The 18,319-nt window shown below is 44.2% G+C and overlaps 1 protein-coding gene across 9 annotated transcripts in view; it reads left to right on the forward strand.

The window, feature by feature from the left end:
• The first annotated feature begins 4,907 nt into the window (after nucleotides 1-4,907).
• The window catches only part of LOC129830263 (myelin transcription factor 1-like), a 34,463-nt gene continuing 21,051 nt past the window's right edge, over nucleotides 4,908-18,319 (forward strand). For 2 of the 9 annotated variants that reach the window (XM_055892696.1, XM_055892702.1), the window contains exons 1-11: nucleotides 4,908-5,009; nucleotides 13,878-13,972; nucleotides 14,772-14,826; nucleotides 14,949-14,979; nucleotides 15,235-15,300; nucleotides 15,495-15,742; nucleotides 15,917-16,978; nucleotides 17,080-17,199; nucleotides 17,343-17,433; nucleotides 17,610-17,735; nucleotides 17,863-18,077. In XM_055892696.1, coding sequence (XP_055748671.1) covers nucleotides 4,985-5,009; nucleotides 13,878-13,972; nucleotides 14,772-14,826; nucleotides 14,949-14,979; nucleotides 15,235-15,300; nucleotides 15,495-15,742; nucleotides 15,917-16,978; nucleotides 17,080-17,199; nucleotides 17,343-17,433; nucleotides 17,610-17,735; nucleotides 17,863-18,077 — 2,134 coding nt within the window. In that variant the 5' untranslated portion in view covers nucleotides 4,908-4,984. The other 7 variants (XM_055892693.1, XM_055892699.1, XM_055892694.1 and 4 more) reach the window with 6 other exon arrangements.

Raw genomic sequence — 18,319 nt, forward strand, 5'->3', positions numbered from 1 at the left:
TACAAATACACGAAGCACGCTAACACAGGAACAGACTACATAAACGCACGAACAAACCGAAACATTCCCGTATGGTGTAACATCGACACAGACACAGGAGACAATCACCCACAAACAAACAGTGAGAACACCCTACCTAAATATGACTCTTAATTAGAGGAGAACGCAAAACACCTGCCTCTAATTAAGAGCCATACCAGGCAACCAAAACCAACATAGAAACAGATAACATAGACTGCCCACCCAAAACACATGCCCTGACCTAAACACATACAAAAACAACATAAAACAGGTCAGGACCGTTACAGAACCCCCCCCCCCCTCAAGGTGCGAACGCCGGGCGCACCAGCACAAAGTCCAGGGGAGGGTCTGGGTGGGCAGTTGACCACGGTGGTGGCTCCGGCTCTGGACGCTGTCCCCACACCACCATAGTCACCCAACGCTTCTGTCTACCCCTCCCAATGACCACCCTAAAACTCACATCCCCTAAATAAACGGCCAGCACCAGGAGAAGGGGCAGCACCGGGACAAGGGGCAGCACCGGGACAAGGGGCAGCACCGGGACAAGGGGCAGCACCGGGACAAGGGGCAGCACCGGGACAAGGGGCAGCACCAGGATAAGGGGCAGCACCAGGATAAGGACCAGCACCAGGAAAAAGACCAGCACCGGGACAAGGGGCAGCACCGGGACAAGGGGCAGCACCGGGACAAGGGGCAGCACCGGGACAAGGGGCAACACCGGGACAAGGGGCAGGTCCCGGCTGATATACTCTGGCAGATCCTGGCTGAGGGACTCTGGCAGGTCTATGCAGGCTGACGGCTCTCGACGCTCATGGCGGGCTGACGGCTCTCGACGCTCATGGCTCTCTGACGGCTCTGGCAGATCCTGTCTGGTTGGCGGCTCTGGCAGATCCTGTCTGGTTGGCGGCTCTGGCAGATCCTGTCTGGTTGGCGGCTCTGGCAGATCCTGTCTGGTTGGCGGCTCTGGCCGATCCTGTCTGGTTGGCGGCTCTAGCAGATCCTGTCTGGTTGGCGGCTCTGGCAGATCCTGTCTGGTTGGCGGCTCTGGCAGATCCTGTCTGGCGGACGGCTCTAGCGGCTCCTGTCTGGCGGACGGCTCTAGCGGCTCCTGTCTGGCGGACGGCTCTGTAGGCTCATGGCAGACGGGCGGCTTTGCAGGCTCATGGCAGACGGGCGGCTTTGCAGGCTCATGGCAGACGGATGGCTCAGACGGCGCTGGGGAGACGGATGGCTCAGAGGGCGCTGGGGAGACGGATGGCTCAGATGGCGCTGGGGAGACGGATGGCTCAGATGGCGCTGGGGAGACGGATGGCTCTGGCCGGATACGGCGCACTGTAGACCTGGTGCGTGATGCCGGAACTGGAGGCACCGTGCTAAGGATAAGCACCTTCCTACTAGTGCGGGGAGCAGGGACAGGGCACACTGTATTCTCAAAGCCCACTCTATACCTGATGCGAGGTACCGGCACTGGTGACACCAGGCTGAGGACAAGCACATCAGGATTAGTAGGGGGAGAAGATACAGTGTGTTCAGGGCTCTGGAGACGCACAGGAGGCTTTGTGCGTGGTGCCGGAACTGGAGGCACCAAACTGGATACACGCACTACAGAGAGAGTGCGTGGAGGAGGAACTGGGCTCAGGAGACGCACTGATAGCCTAGTGCGTAGTGTAGGCACTGTAGGTACTAGGCTGGGGAGGGGAGGTGGTGCCGGAAATACCGGACCGTGGAGGCGTACTGGCACTCTTGAGCATTGAGCCTGCCCAACCTTACCTGGTTGAATACTCCCGGTTGCCCGACCAGTGCGGGGAGGTGGAATAACCCGCACCGGGCTATGTAGGCGAACCGGGGAAACCATGCGTAAGGCAGGTGCCATGTATGCCGGCCCGAGGAGACGCACTGGAGACCAGACGCGTTGAGCCGGCCTCATGACACCTGGCTCAATACCCAATCTAGCCCTACCAGTGCGGGGAGGTGGAATAACCCGCACTGGGCTATGCACTCGTACAGGAGACACCGTGCGCTCTACTGCGTAACACGGCGCCTGCCCGTACTCCCGCTCTCCACGGTAAGCCTGGGAAGTGGGCGCAGGTCTCCTACCTGCCCTTGGCCCACTACCTCCTAGCCCCCCCCCAAGAAATTTTTGGGAATTACTTACAGGCTTTTTGGGCTTCCGTGCCAGACGCGTTCCCTCATAGCTCCGATTCCTCTCTCCGGTAGCCTCTGCTCTCCCCAGTGCCTCCAGCTGCTCCCATGGCTTTTCGGGCTTCCAGCCACGTCTCCTTGCTGCCTCCTCAAACCACCGCTCCTGGGCTTTAGCTGCCTCCCTCTCTTCCTGAGAGCGGCGATTCTCTCCTGCCTTAGCCCAGGGACCTTCTCCATTCAATATCTGCTCCCAAGTCCAGAAATCCTTGTTTTCCTGTCCCTTACTCCAATTACTCCGCTGCTTGGCTCTGGAATGGTGGGTGATTCTGTAACGGCGTTCCTCTCTCTCTTCATAAGAAGAGGTGGAGTAGTGATCGAGCCAAGGCGCAGCGGGTTGTGAATACATGATGATTTATTAAATAAACAAAACAGACAAAGACGAAAATGAACTATACTTGATATAACTAACAAAATAACAAAACGATGTAGACAGATCTGAACAAACGAACTTACAAATACACGAAGCACGCTAACACAGGAACAGACTACATAAATGCACGAACAAACCGAAACATTCCCGTATGGTGTAACATCGACACAGACACAGGAGACAATCACCCACAAACAAACAGTGAGAACACCCTACCTAAATATGACTCTTAATTAGAGGAGAACGCAAAACACCTGCCTCTAATTAAGAGCCATACCAGGCAACCAAAACCAACATAGAAACAGATAACATAGACTGCCCACCCAAAACACATGCCCTGACCTAAACACATACAAAAACAACATAAAACAGGTCAGGACTGTTACACACATGGTACCTTTTTAACCTATAGCTTATAGAACAGTCTTCCGACTTTGAGTCACTTCATAGATTCATACGCACAAAATCCAAAAACAGACATTTTTAAAATACTCAAAGTTTTATTTTTGGGTATGTGATCTTCAAATAATAATTGAATTGTTGCAGGGATATTGATGCAGTCCTTATTTTTATATTACATTTAGATAGACTAGACTGATATTACACTGGAGTGACAGCTGTGGCAAAGGGCCTTTTTAGCACTATTCACATACACATGCGCGGCACACACACGCTCATTAAGCAGCCTCATGCTCAATGGCCTGGAAATCATCCTGCTGGCTCCACCCCAAAGTGTGAGCAGCCTTTGTTATGGTAATCAGACTCTTACTTGAGTGTGTGTGCAGGGGGCAGGGGGTGCATGTGCATGCAGTATAACAGGACTTGGCCATCAGTCATCAAGCCTCCTCACAGCTCCCATCCATAGGCCCATACAACATCAGATTAAAAAAAAGTATATTGATGAAAAACATAAATACAGTTTATTTACTACAAAATAAAAGCAAGTTAGTTTCAAGGTAATCATAATCAGGTCTCAGCAATACATGTCTCAACTCTCAAAAGTTTGAGCTTGCAGAATGCCTTGAGGACAACCAGAAGCCTTGTCAGAAAGGAGGTGGGGGAAGGGGGGCGGCAGCCTGCAGTCATCAATATCTGCAGGCCATCTGTCATAGGGGTCTATGGGGGGAGGGGGGGGGCACTCAGTCTCAACTCGCAGAAGAAGGACATATTCATCCCTATTTGAGTGAATTTCAACACCTTCTGTAGCATGTTGCAGTGCTATAGTACAACATTATGTGGTGTATTACCTTGAAAGAAGAACATAACTACACTGAATGTAAGGGTATAGGGCCTATGAGTAGGCCTACTAGACCTATAACTTGTTCCACACTATTGCCATGTTATAACCACAAGTGTTACCAACATTATTTTATTGACTAAATTAATCTGATTGTGCATTTTTGCACACTACTTGAGTATTATAATCAGTTTCATTACATACTGCAGCAAAAGGGTGCCTAGCTTTCACCTGCTGATACAATTCTGAGGGAGTCATTCTGAGAAATGAAAGCTTACTTTCAGTCAGTGGTGGAAAAAGTACCCAATTGTCAAACTTGAGTAAAAGTAAAGACACCTTAATAGAAAATGACTCAAGTAAAAGTGAAAGTCACCCAGTAAAATAATACTTGAGTAAAAGTCTAAAAGTATTTAGCTTCAAATATACTTAAGCATCAAAAGTAAATGTAATTTCTAAAATATACTTAAGTATCATAAGTAAATGTATAAATAATTTCAAATTCCTTATATTAGTTTTTTAATTTACTTACGGGTAGCCAGGGGCGAAGCATGTGTGTTTAGTAACTCCGCCAGATCAGAGGCAGTAGGGATGACCAGGGAGGGATGTTCTCTTGATAAGTGTGTGAATTGGACCATTTTCCTGTCCTGCTAAGCATTCAAATAGTAACAAGTACTTTTGGGTGTCATGTAAAATGTATGTCATTTTCTTTTGGTATGTAGTGAAGTAAAAGTTGCCAAAAGTATAAGTAGAAAAGTACAAATACCCCCAAAAACGACCTAAGTAGTACTTTAAAGTATTTTCACTTCAGTACTTTACACCACTGTTTTCAGTAATACTTTGAAAGCTAAAGCATATTTAAGGAGTTGCAATGAGAGAAAGGGAAGAAGTCGGATTAGACTTGTGACTTGCTGGGGTCCGCGACCCCTTTGTGTTCCTTTTCAATGAGCATTGTTTTGGAACGCTGACAGTGTGCGCCGCTCTCATTGGCTGTTTTAGGAAACAATAACAGGACCGGTGGCCTCTGATTGGTTCAACCCGACAGCTCCCCAATACACCCTCTCTGACTGATAAGTTTCTCTAAACAACTTTATTTAGTATGAAGTCAAGTTGCTTGTGTTTTGAAGCAGTGTGCAGAGGGAAATTTCACCGCAAAGATGAAGCTGTGTAAAACGTTTTTACGTGAGTAGCCTATGTATTATCTGTTTTTCTCTCTCTCTTCAGTAAAATATGTGTTGATGGCTAACTGAACTCAGGTTAGGAGCAGAAGTGACGCTCTAAGCATCGTTCACTAATTTATCTGTTAGGATAGGACTTTCTCATTTGTTGTAGCATAAACTTGCATGTTTTTTATTCAATAATTTGAATTATGTTATAGTCTGTTTATGCTGCAATATTTGATATAGGCTATAGATGTTTAATCCAATACTTACTTGTTAATTTCGTAGGCTGTATAGCCAAGTGACTAATTTAAAGACACAGTAGCCTATTGGTTGTAAGGAAAGTGTCAGTATTTGCATTGGTTTATCACTAGGATAGATAAACGGGTTGGTTGTTTAGCAACAAAACCGACGCGTGCGGAACAATGGGGAGAAAACAGACAGGGTTGGCTTAGATTGTTGCCAACATGTAAACTAGTGAATATTTAGTCTCCACTGTTTATTGAAAACATAAATACATTTGCACAATGGGCACTTGTAGTCTCTCGAATACATCTTTACAGCTTTTGTTTAGCTAGCTAGCGAATTTCATTCAAAACACCTCAAAACAAGACATGATGGTATCAAGAACAAGATTAAACGATCCAATTCCTCACATGGCAGTTTGTAATTCCTGCTAGCAAACTGGCCATCCAAGAATCACAACAAGCTGACTTCTGCCCCATGGATGCGCGCACATCAATTTCGTGAAGTTGTCAGCTAACCCATCTATTGGCTAGCATCTTCCAGCCACTAGTGCTACTAGACACAAACAGGTGGCGTCCACTTTATTTAAGCAGTCTAATTATGTCAAGGTGACTGCTTTGTATTTAATTTACAATAACTCATGAACTCTACTTACACAATGTAATTTTAACCCAAAATGTATGGCAGCTATAGAGTAGTGAGGAGGAGTCTACCATGTCAGAAAGGGACTTCACCATTCATTTTCTCTATTCAGGGTTCACGCAAACATGTTTTAAGCTTTGTAATATTGACAGTTACAGCTGATTTCAGTAGTGTATATTGATTCCCTGTCCTTAAATATAGGTAATCTGATTTAATTCAGTCTCTGAATCATTTAATCAAAGTTTTCGCCTCCAGTTCCAGATATCAGGGCATGACAACCACAATCTGTCTCCTGAATTGTGCATTAAACCCGAACTATTTTTCTCTGCTTTTCCCTCGTTTACAATATTTACCACATCTACAAAATCTAAATTGTCTCTATCGTAAACATTCAGGGAAACAAAACATTTGCTTTTTGGTCTTAAGGTTAGGGTTAGGTATAAGGTTAACACGCAGTGAGGTTAGCGTTAAAGTTAGGGTTAGGTTTGAAATCATATTTTAAGAAGATACATTGTAAATGGGGTTTATGGCTGTGGTAACTAGTGACGACCGTTTTCCCTGGCTAAACTAGCTGGCTAGCTGAACTGTGCTAGTTTTCGTTCTAATTTCCAAACGTCTTAAAATTATTTAGACATGTAACAAAAAAAATCGCTGGGAATAAACTTAAATTAGTTATTGTTGTATTGTTTTGATGAAGCGTCATGATTGGTTGGAGATATCTGTCGTAAAACGATAGTGGCGAAGGTAGCCTAGTGGTTAGACCAGTAACGAAAGGTTGCTAGCTCGAATCCACGAGCTGACAATGTAAAAAGCTGTCGTTCTGCCCATGAACAAGGCAGTTAACCCACTGTTCCTAGGCCGTCATTGTAAATAAGAATTTGTTCTTAACTGACTTGACTAGTTAAATAAAGATGAAATAAAACGAATAAATATCACTGGTACTTAAATCGGAACCAAGTTCAGATTTTAGATCCACCGGCGTTATTGGTTTAGCCGGTTAGCTGGACGTTTCTGACTGTTCTTGGAACTGTGGCAACGGGCAGCCTCTCCCCGCTTGGCTCGACGGGATATGTAGTGATTTTGCCAACACAGCTTGAAATGTAGGCCTACGCAGTCTTGTACTGAGGAATGAAGTGCTGCCAGAGCGCGAACCTCACCTTTTTCAATTTGAGAATACACGGAGCTGGTAAAAAAATATTTCTGAAGCTGAATCAATGTCCAGCAAAATCACATAGGTTAATGATGAATGAGTATTTTACATAACATAACCGAATATAATAACATAGCATAACACCTCCTCGTTTCTAGTGAGATTTTAGGATAGTTAACTGAAGCTGAATAGTCGCATTTATTTTCTCATGCGGCTCAAAGCTCAACAGCGCGCGCCAATAGACAATATACATGCTTTGATTTGTTTGTTAACACCATCTGCTCTAACTTGCTCACGAAACAGTAATCTAAATGCATATTCCCATGAAACTGATTGAGGTCAAATGATTGGCATGCAGACGCAGTTTGGGCATTCACTGGTAAAATGTGAAGAATTGTCATTGACAGTGATGATGGCCTATTTTGAAATTAAGTAGACCTATGCCAAACTTGCTGTTTAAGGGTTTTAAACATATAACATTTCTTGAGACAATATATGTGGGTATAGGCAGACATTGCAATTGGAGGATGCATTTTATGCATATTCTATAGGCTAATAATATTCAATGCTACATCTGTCAGTACAAACTTTGATTGAGAAATTATGATGTAATAAATAAATAAAAATTGCACTACACCACTGCTTGTAACCTTAACCTTTTTTAAACTGGCTATCGCATTTGTTTATTAAATTGGACTGTATTAATATCACGAGTAATCCAGGAATTTCACGAGTTAATCGACATGAGAAAATAGCAACTCGACAGAGTGCATTGACTACAATGAATGGCTAAATTACTTCCGGACACGAGGGGTCAGCGGAGCTCCTCCGTCTCCTCACCACTCTATAAGACTAGTCGACAAGGTCAATTAAAAGTTTTTTTTTAATTGCACAGTTGCTGAATTTCAGCTGTTTATGAAAAGTGTTTATGTAGCCTACATGACCGAAATTATATCAACAGAAAAACAATGTTGACTCCTAACCACACAAGGCCCTTTGTGCTGACCAAAGATTTCCTGAACTCACATTCCGTCCAGACACTTTGTTAGACAAAGGAAAGTTGTGTCCCTTCAGGGATTAGTGGCTCTTAACTCTGTATAGGGGACGTCAGGCTGCAGGCGTATTAAAAAAGTTTTGTGCGGGGTGGGGGAGTCTGTCAGATTGGTCCATCTGTTGGTGGGGAGTTGAAAGTGTAGCCTACCCTCTCGTCGGTCGCCCCCTATGTAATATTTATACAGCCGGTCCTAGTCACAGCAGATCCAACGCTGATTGTATTCCAGAGCAGGGCTGTCCATCTGCACTGGGGCTTTAAGAAGTGCCTGAGATTAGATGGGGGAGAAAAAGGCCCCAGCTGGTAACCGAAGAGGAGGGGAGTCTCTTTAAATATGCAAAACTCATTCGAAGTTACTTCATTTTTAACAGTGTGGATGTGTGATGATTTTTGATTTGTTTTTTTTTCCCCACACAAATGTGGATGATTTTTGCAACCGGACGTCTGATGGATATAAACTAGGCCTGCTAGGCTATAGACCTATGCCCAATAAGTAAAAACATTTAGTTACATGCACTCCAAAGTGTAAACTACTAATTCATTTTAGCCTATTCGTATTGTTTAAGTTATTGATTGGGTTTCTAAATTTGTATAGGCATAGGCTGCATGATTTGATGATTAGACCTAGATTACTGTCATATATTCGTGGCTATGTTAGCATTTATTAACATGTATTTAAACCTTTTTCTGAAGTTGATGTATTTTTTGCTGTTACATTATATTATTTTCATCAAAACAAAAGTTTTTCTTTTGATACTTTGGACGCCTACATAACGTGCTACGAAGACGTTGTCTATAACAGACCCCATGCAATTCGAATCACGTGTTCAATGAACAAGTGGCGCATCGGTCTAAGGCACTGCATCTCAATGCAAGAGGCATCACTGCAGTCCCTGGTTCGAATCCAGGCTGCATCACATCCGGCCGTGATTAGGAGTCCCATAGGGCAGCGCAGAATTGACCCGGGTTTGGGCTGGGGTAGGCCGTCATTGTAAATAAGAATTTGTTCTTAACTGACTTGCCTAGTTAAATAAATGATAACGTCAAAAGCCGATGTTTTTTACAATTTTACTTTGAAGGGTTTTCTATCGGTGTGCATTGGAAAGTGGTTTATATTGAGCTGTAAGAGTGATTATCACACTTATAAGACCAAATGTCATGTTTATGGACGGCAGTTTTAGCAGAGTGGTCTAGCTACTGTCCATGGTGCTGAAACTAAGGCACGCGCCACCCAAGCGCTATCCGGGACACTGAACTGTTCAAGATCCTTGCACGGTGCTTAGATTTGCCTCAATACTGATGTTTATTGAGGGTGTCAAGATAATTTATGATTGATGTAGCATGATACGTGATATCAAAAATTAACTGGAGTACCCGAAGCCCTGCCCCTCTTAGCCTATGTTGTGGGGTTTGCTATGGTGATGTCAGAGTATGGGGGAGGGGTGAACAAGGGACCATGAGCGAAAGGTAAGGCAATATTACGTATTCTCGCTGACAAAGGCAAATGAAGCCATGTTTTTTGCTTATGCATTTTGGAGTAGGCTATTCTAAATTTAAAGTTGGAGTAATGCCGCATTTGTAAACTGGAGACTGTCGGAAGAGCACTCAGCTCCGGATTATGTTTGATGTCTCTAACGGTCAATGAGGGCGGTGCGGAGATGTTGTGGACGTTGTATCCAATGCTGAGCAGAAGTTGTTGAAATAGGGATCAGAAAGCCCGTTTTGCCTACTTGAAAACCACCAGAACCATTCAAGAATGGTAGGCTATTTATAAATCATATTACGTTTACAATTCTGCAGTATATAGTTACATTATTGTGTTCCCCGAATTCGTTTGAAATCAGATTGTAAACCTATCCTTTCGCGAATATATTTTGGTTTCTATAATGGACGTCCCAGTCATAATTCTTAAAGATGCAGTCTCTTTAGGCTGCTCATTTATATAAAACACTAATCTTATTTCACATAACCTTCAGTATCATATACATTATGGACTGAAAAAGCAGAACACACAGTTATGTTAATCCAAAGGTAATCCAAAGGTAATCCAAACGACCAGAGAATGTCAATTCGGACAAATGACGGAACTCTTTTGAATATTTCCCTTGAAAAAAACGTTTATCGTTTTGATATGAGTTTCAGAATAAGCTATAATGTTCACAGTTTGTAAAAACAGTAATGTGTGAATTTTAGCCGATTTAGTGTTGCTTAGGGTTACTGAAACTTGGAGAAAAGCATAATGTTGATAAGTTTGAAAGCTGTAGGCCTTGTACAGTAGCCTATGCCATTGTATTTTGTGGTTTACCCTTTCTTTCCTTTATGAAGAGCCTATAGAAAAAGTAGGAGATATGAAATACTATTTGAAGCTAGGCATATTTGTTTCGATTTAGGGTGCTATTGTGAAAGTCCTTTATGTTTTTGCAACCCGGAGAGGCATAGGCCTTTAATAAACGCAATGTTGTCTACTTTTCTTGTTCCTATCTCTTCTTCACTTTTTTGTCTTTGTAGTTCAGTTGTATGTGGATGTTCACTCGATGACCAATTAAGGCCCAAACCTGCATGTTATTTTGTTACAAAGTGGCTTTGCAATGGGCCTACTTGCTGCGTTACTATATAATTTGCCTAGTGCTTTGCTACTCGGCTCGCAGGAGGTTGTGTGTCGATGACTGTAAAGTGTGTCGGTAGGAGACGGGGAGGTGGAGCTACATTTCCGAGAGCCGATGCGCCCCTCAAATGTCACCATCTCCCGGGGCTAAGTGCGCTCGGAGTGCCATTTATAACGAGTTTATTAATATAGTAGCACTAGAAAAACCCACCCAAGCTTGATATTTGAAGGCTCTCTCGCTCTCTCTCTACAGCAAGGACTGATTAAATCGAAGGCGTGGTGCCATACAGAGTGAGTGTGTTAGGTCGTGTTAGCACCATGGACAGCGAGCGCCGTGGTGTTTTTGTGCAATAACGATAAACAAAGACACGAAGCCCCGTTCTCTTTAAACCCACAATCATATTTTTAAAAATCTATTCAAATGTGTCCTACAGTATGCTTTTAGGTCTAATTCCATTATGTGCAATACAGAAGAAAAATAGCATGGTCGAGGGCTATGCTTTGGGTAGGTTAGCTGCTCTGGTAAGCGGATATGCATTTCCGTTGTACAGTTAAATATTTTAGCATATATGCTTCATGGCCGGTTTATGAAAGGCTATTCCTCAAATAACACAATTACCACCAGTTACAGGGCTAACCGTCCATCCATATAGCAGGCGTAATCATAGGTAGGCCTAATATGTTATAAAATTATACATGTTTTTTTGCACATTGCTTCATGTTCTACGCAACATGATCTTAGAACACTGTAGGCGATCCCTCAATATCAGTGATTAACTGAGAGCTCTAGTGATAACACACGTGCAGGCCTTCTGTATTGTTCTCTTATATTTCTCTGGGAGAATCCCACACACAGCCCAACCCTGTTCGCGGAGAGCTACCCTCCTGTAGGTTAGACATTTTTTCATTTATCAGACGCGATTTACAGTAGTAAATGCATACATTTTCGTACTTTCAGGTACTGGTCCCCCGTGGGAATCCAAAGCACAACCCTGACGTTGCAAGCTGCATGCTCTACCAACTGAGCCACACGGTTGTAAATAACAGATTTAATTAACCTGATTTCGTTTATCAGCCAGCTAATTATTAGAAATAGGTGCGCTAGATTAGGGTTGGAGCGAAAACCTACTTGATGGAGGCTCTCCAGGCACAGGGTTGAAAATTCCTAATGTATGAGGAGCTCTAAGGTACCAGGTGCCCACATGAGGCAATAGCTGTGTGGATGTAGTTCGTAATGTATAATAGGCCTAAAATGAAACAGCTGGGTCGAGTGCCCATGCTATACAGCACCAGTCAAAAGTTTGGACACACCTACTCATTCCAGGGTTTTTCTTACATTTTTACTATTTTCTACATTGTAGAATTATAGTGAAGACATCAAAACGATGAAATAACACATACGGAATCATGTATTAACCCAAAAAGTTTTAAACAAATCAAAATATATTTAATTTTTGTGATTCTTCAAAGTAGCCACCCTTTGCCTTGATGACAGCTTTGCACACTCTTGGCATTCTCTCAACCAGCTTCATGAGGCAGTCACCCGGAATGCATTTCAATTAACAGGTGTTGTTGAAAGTTCATTTGAGGAATTTCTTTCCTTCTTAATGCATTTGAGCCAATCGGTTTTGTTGTGACAAGGTAGGGGTGGTATACACAAGATAGCCCTATTTGGTAAAAGACCAAGTCCATATTATGACAAGAACGAACAGCTCAAATAAGAAAAGAGAAATGACAGTCCATCATTACTTGAAGATATGAAGGTCAGTCAATCCGAAAAATTTCAAGAACTTTGAATGTTTCTTCAAGTGTAGTCACAAAAACCATCAAGCGCTACGATGAAACTGACTCTCATGAGGACCACCACAGGAAAAGAAGACCCAGAGTTACCTCTGCTGCAGAGGATAAGTTCATTAGATTTACCAGGCTCAGAAATTGCAGCCCAAATAAATGCTTCACAGAGTTCAAGTAACAGACACATCTCAACATCAACTGTTCAGAGGAGACTGCATGAATCAGGCCTTGCAAAGAAACCACTAATAAAGGACACCAATAATAAGAAGAGACTTGCTTGCTCCAAGAACCACAAGCAATGGACATTAGATCAGTGGAAATCTGTCCGCACGTGTGGTTCCCACCATGAAGCATGGAAGAGAAGGTGTGATGGTGTGGGGGTGCTTTGCTGGTGACACTGTCAGTGATTTATTTAGAATTCAAGGCACACTTAACCAGCATGGCTACCACAGCATTCTGCAGTGATTCACCATCCCATCTAGTATGCGCTTAGTGGGACTATCATTTGTTTTTCAACAGGACAATGACCAAAAACACACCTCCAGGCTGTGTAAGGACTATTTGACCAAGAAGGGGAGTGATGGAGTGCTGCATCAGATGACCTGGCCTCCACAATCACACGACCTCAACCAAATTGAGATGGTTTGGGATGAGTTGGACCGCAGAGTGAAGGAAAAGCAGCCAACAAGTGCTCAGCATATGTGGGAACTCCTTCAAGACTGGTGGGAAAAAGCATTCCAGGTGAAGCTGGTTGAGAGAATGTCAAGAGTGTGCAAAGATGTCATCAAGGCAAAGAGTGGCTACTTTGAGGAATCTCACATTTTTGTTTAATAACTTTTTGGTTACCACATGATTCCATGTGTTATTTCATAGTTTTGATGTCTTCCTATTATTCTACAATGTAAAATAAAGAAAATCCCTTGAATGAGTAGGTGTGTCCAAACTTTTGACTGGTTTTTGTACATTGTTCACAGGTGTAACGCTGTGTCATCGTATAATTAGAATATCGTTCTATAGCCTAGTGGGTGCAATAACAATAATAATAATTTAATAAGAGTCATGGTTATTTATCACCCTCTTATGAACCATCCACCTTTTTTTACCTATAGCTCTGTCCAGATTGAACATGAGATGATTTCTGGGGTGCTTTACAATTATCATTTTGTGTACATGTTTAAAAAAAAAAAAACATTTTGTACACAAATAAGTTCAACAACAAACAACACCGCCAATCAAATTTACATTATGTAATGAAATGAACTTGCCATACATGGAAAAAATATAGTACGTAACGGGTTAGGATGTCCCCAGTGCAGACAGTACAGGCCTGTCTAAGTATTTATGCTTTATGCTGGTGGTGTATAACCATGACTTTGTGTCCAATGTCTCTCCTCTCCAATAGAAAATGAGTTCAGAGGCCAGCTGCTGAACCAGAGGTGGACACGAGGGGACAGAATAAGCAGATTCTGTGAGACCAAGAGGAGCCTGCGAATCAAAGTGAGAAGCTGTGTGTGTTTGTGTGCGTGCCTGTGTCTGTGTGAGAAAGAGCGAGAGAGAAATAGAGAGTTAATGCTTCGTGATACCGATGAGTAGTGTCAGAAACAGTGACCCTCCCATTTCACACAAATCTATCTCACTCTGCTCCTCTCTCCCGCTCTCTTCCTTCCCTCCCTAAACGGAAGGAGATCATACATTTTTCCGTTTAAAAGCTTTTATTAGAGTTGATAAGGACTCTGCTTTTGTAACCAGATCTTGCTCCATTGAGGATGAGGGGAGGTTCCACCTCAATTTGAAATCAGTATGAATGTTATGTGTATGTGTTTGGATATGGGTGTATCTGTGCTTTAAAATACTTGTATGTGGGAAGAGGAAGACAGGGGGAAAGATAAATTGATACTGCTATGGTACTTGCAATGAGGTACTGTATGGATTGATGATGTAGAATAATTGTAGAGAAGTCACTCAAAAAGTGAAGCTGTGTGTGTGTGTGTGTGTGTGTGTGTGTGTGTGTGTGTGTGTGTGTGTGTGTGTGTGTGTGTGTGTGTGTGTGCGTGCGTGCGTGCGTGCGTGCGTGCGTGCGTGCGTGCGTGCGTGCGTGCGTGCGTGCGTGCGTGCGTGCGTGCGTGCGTGCGTATCAATATGTGTACCTGTGTGCCTATGTGGTATATGTGTGTTTATGTGTGTGTTTGTGTGTGTGTGTGTGACTGACTGAGAGAGAGAGAGAGAGAGAGAGAGAGAGAGAGAGAGAGAGGGGGGGGGGGTAGTGAGTGCACTGTCTTGACACTTTGTGTTTCAGATGAGTCAGGAAGCAGCAGACACAAGAACACGGACCCGCTCAAAAGGTATTAGAGGTGAGCTGGGGCCACACACGTGCACTCACAAACGCATGACACTAATTGAAACAGCTTAATTTGGAGTGCATTTAGGATAAGTGAGTGTTTTGATGTTCACTGTTTGTCTTTTTACTCCACAGTACCCAGTGAACTCGTGGGAACAGAGTTAAGGTGAGAGAGGACAATGTTTTATGCTACGGTATTAAATTCACAGACACAGTTTTCCTATTACTGTATACATGTAGCCCAGTCCTGATAAATGTAATATTGGTTTAGACCGGCCCAGTGCACTGAAACCAGAGCATGCAGATATTCAGAGCAAAGAAACTGGGCTGGTGATGAACTGGAAAGCACATACAGAGTTTGAACGTATCCATTGCGCAACATGAAGAAAACACATGTTTGTTTCCTGTTTGTATCACTAAGTAGCTGCCCCACACCTGGATGTGATGGTTCAGGCCATGTCAGTGGGAGATATTCACGACACAAAAGGTATGATATACTAACTATACTAATTAACACTAACTCTTAGCACTCAAGTTCCTATGCTAACACAGTTTTTTAAATACATCTCAACTTTGGGTCGTTGATAAAAAGCACCATAACAAATTCAACGTATAGTGTAAAATATACATTTGAAGGGGAATTCAATAGTCTCTTACCATCTCCTCACCTTGCACCCACAGCGTTCTCGGATGCCCAATAGTGAAGAAGAGGAAACTTGCGGAGGCGGAAGCAGAGGCAGAAGAGAATCAGCCCGCCCCCAAGAAAAAGTCCCCGTCCCTGAAGTTGGCCATGGACGAGGGTTTCAACGCAGCAGACAGTGATGCTGGCAGTGAGGCGGAGCATGAGGAGGAGGAGGAGGAGTCAGAGGATGAGGAACAGAAAGAGAAAGAAAATAACAAAACGCCAAACCCACTGGAGTCCATGAAAGGTGAGTCAAGAGAAGACCAGGATCCAAGGAAAATATTACAATTATCATGGTTTGTTATTAGCTATTACAGTGGTACATATTTATAATGATACTAAAGTAAGTAATGATGGAAAGACAAATATAGGGAACAGCTTTCTCTTTAGCAATAACCTATCAACTCTGCACTGTACACAGACAATTGCGCACAGGTGTTACCCGAAGACACAGAAAAAAAGACGTCTGTCGAGTTCGACACCATAGCTGCACCTGAAGCAGAGGCTCTGCAGGAGGACACAGAGGCAGCCATCACAACCCAACAGCAGGCTTTCACAGAGGCAGAAGCAGAAACAGAGGCAGAGACAGCGACAGACAGACGCGAAGAGGAGGTGCAAGTAGTGGCAGAGATACAGGCCGCAGAGGAGGAGGAGGAGGAGGAGGAGGAGGAGGAGGAGGAGGAGGAGGAAAATGAGGGGACAGTTGATGAATACAGAACAACAGAGAAGCCCAAAGGCAACGATGAAACAGGGAGAGCAGAGATTGAGGAGAAGCAAAAGGAGGAGGTAGGATACGAGGAAGAAGAGGAAGAAGAGGGGGTGGAGAAAGAGGATGAGAGGCAATGTGTGGGTCAGGAGAACTCAGATCATCAGTACTCCAGTGGTGACTACAGCAGGCATCAGGCAAAAGTGGAAGGAGAGGAGGAAGAAGAAGAGGAAGAGAAGGAGGGAGAGGAGACTGAGAAGAAGGTAATGGAAGAGAAGGAGGAGGAAGAGGAGGAGGAGGTGGTCCACGTGGAGCCTGCCATCTCTCTTGCCTCTAGTACGCTTGCTCAGGGATGTGAGGATACAGAAGCGGCACCGGAGGAGGTAAAGATTGGTACCCCGTTGACAGAAGAGGAGGAAGAGGAGGAGGAAGGAGAGGAGGAAACAGAAGCAGGGGAGGTGGAAGAAGAAGACCAAGACTCTCACAAAGCCTCACCTACCACAGTGGTCATCGAGATACGATCCGAGGAGGAGGAAGAGGAGGAGGAAGATGACTGTCTCTCACAGGGTTCAGGCGTGACAGATGACTCTGAGACCTGGGATATGACCCGGGGGAACTTGGGGCTGCTGGAGCAAGCCATCGCCCTGAAGGCCGAGCAGGTGAGAGGGCCGCACGACGACCAACAGTCTCCCGAGGACCAGCACTACCACAGCCCCGACGACAGGGCCAGCAGACCCATGGACCCAGCCGTGCGACACAGAGGACACCACAGCAAAGGTAGGACAGTTTATGGTTTATCAGGATGTCTTTTAACCCACCATAGGTTCATCTTCCAATTATTATCCTGCTAACTCAACTTCTCTCCCCTTTCCATCCAGACAAGAAAGAGGTGAAATGCCCCACCCCTGGGTGTGATGGGACGGGCCATGTGACTGGGCTGTACCCCCACCACCGCAGCCTCTCTGGGTGCCCTCACAAAGACAGGATCCCACCTGAGAGTGAGTACTTTTGTTTGTAGTACTAATAGTAATACAGTACTACCAAAGTGCTAACAGGAAACATTACTCCTTTGAACAATATGCAGACTTGTCACACATACATATATCTCTCTGTCTATGTCTCTTTGCCTCCATTTCCCTAGTCCTGGCCATGCACGAGAACGTGCTGAAGTGTCCAACTCCAGGATGCACAGGTCAAGGTCACGTCAACAGCAATCGCAACACGCACCGAAGGTATTATACTGTCCAACGATTATAACCTCACATTTACCTTTTATCCCTACACTTAAAGACTATCATTGAGTGTATGGTAAATGAGCTGTTGATGAGCTGTAGTTCTAGTCACAAAGTTAGTCAATCAAAAGTGAAACAATTGATTAATTATCACTATCTCTCTTTGTCTGTCTCAGTCTGTCCGGTTGTCCCATCGCAGCTGCAGAGAAGCTCGCCAAGGGGGGTCAAGTCACCCTCAGTCACCCCCAGCCTTCAGTCAGCGAGCCCCAAACTGGGAGCCCCCACTCAGACAGAGTTCTCAGGTGAGCCCTCTCTCCTCCTCCCTTTCTCCCCTTACTTAAATAGCTGTCCGTCTCTGATGCATTTTACTCATATTTTACCCTTTCTCTTGCACATAATGTTCTGACTCTCTCTCTCTCTCTCCAACAGACCAATGTGTTTTGTGAAGCAGCTGGAGATCCCACAGTACGGCTACAGACCCAACATGGTGCCTGCTACACCCCGCGCCAACTTGGCCAAAGAGCTGGAGAAATACTCCAAGGTCTCCTTCGACTATGCAAGCTTCGACGTCCAGGTGTTTGGGAAGCCTATGCTGGTTCCAAAGATACCCGTCACCAGTCAATCCTCACCCAAAGCCATCAAATGTAAGATGATCTTGGCAGAAATAATTAAAAACTATGAGAATGCAGGGAAAGCAGGTATAATCTTTATAGCACATTAATAACAAGGTTGTTTATTATGGTAATTGAACGGTCATCAGATCTGATAACATTAAGGGGCTAAAAATGTACGGATTAGAGACAAAAGTTCTCGAGTCCTCAATCTTCAACCTTGAAGGGCCTTAAGATAAGATAAGATAGTACTTTATTAATCCCCCAGAGGAGAA

This window comes from Salvelinus fontinalis, chromosome 31, assembly GCF_029448725.1.
Source record: "Salvelinus fontinalis isolate EN_2023a chromosome 31, ASM2944872v1, whole genome shotgun sequence".
Taxonomy (NCBI): domain Eukaryota; kingdom Metazoa; phylum Chordata; class Actinopteri; order Salmoniformes; family Salmonidae; genus Salvelinus; species Salvelinus fontinalis.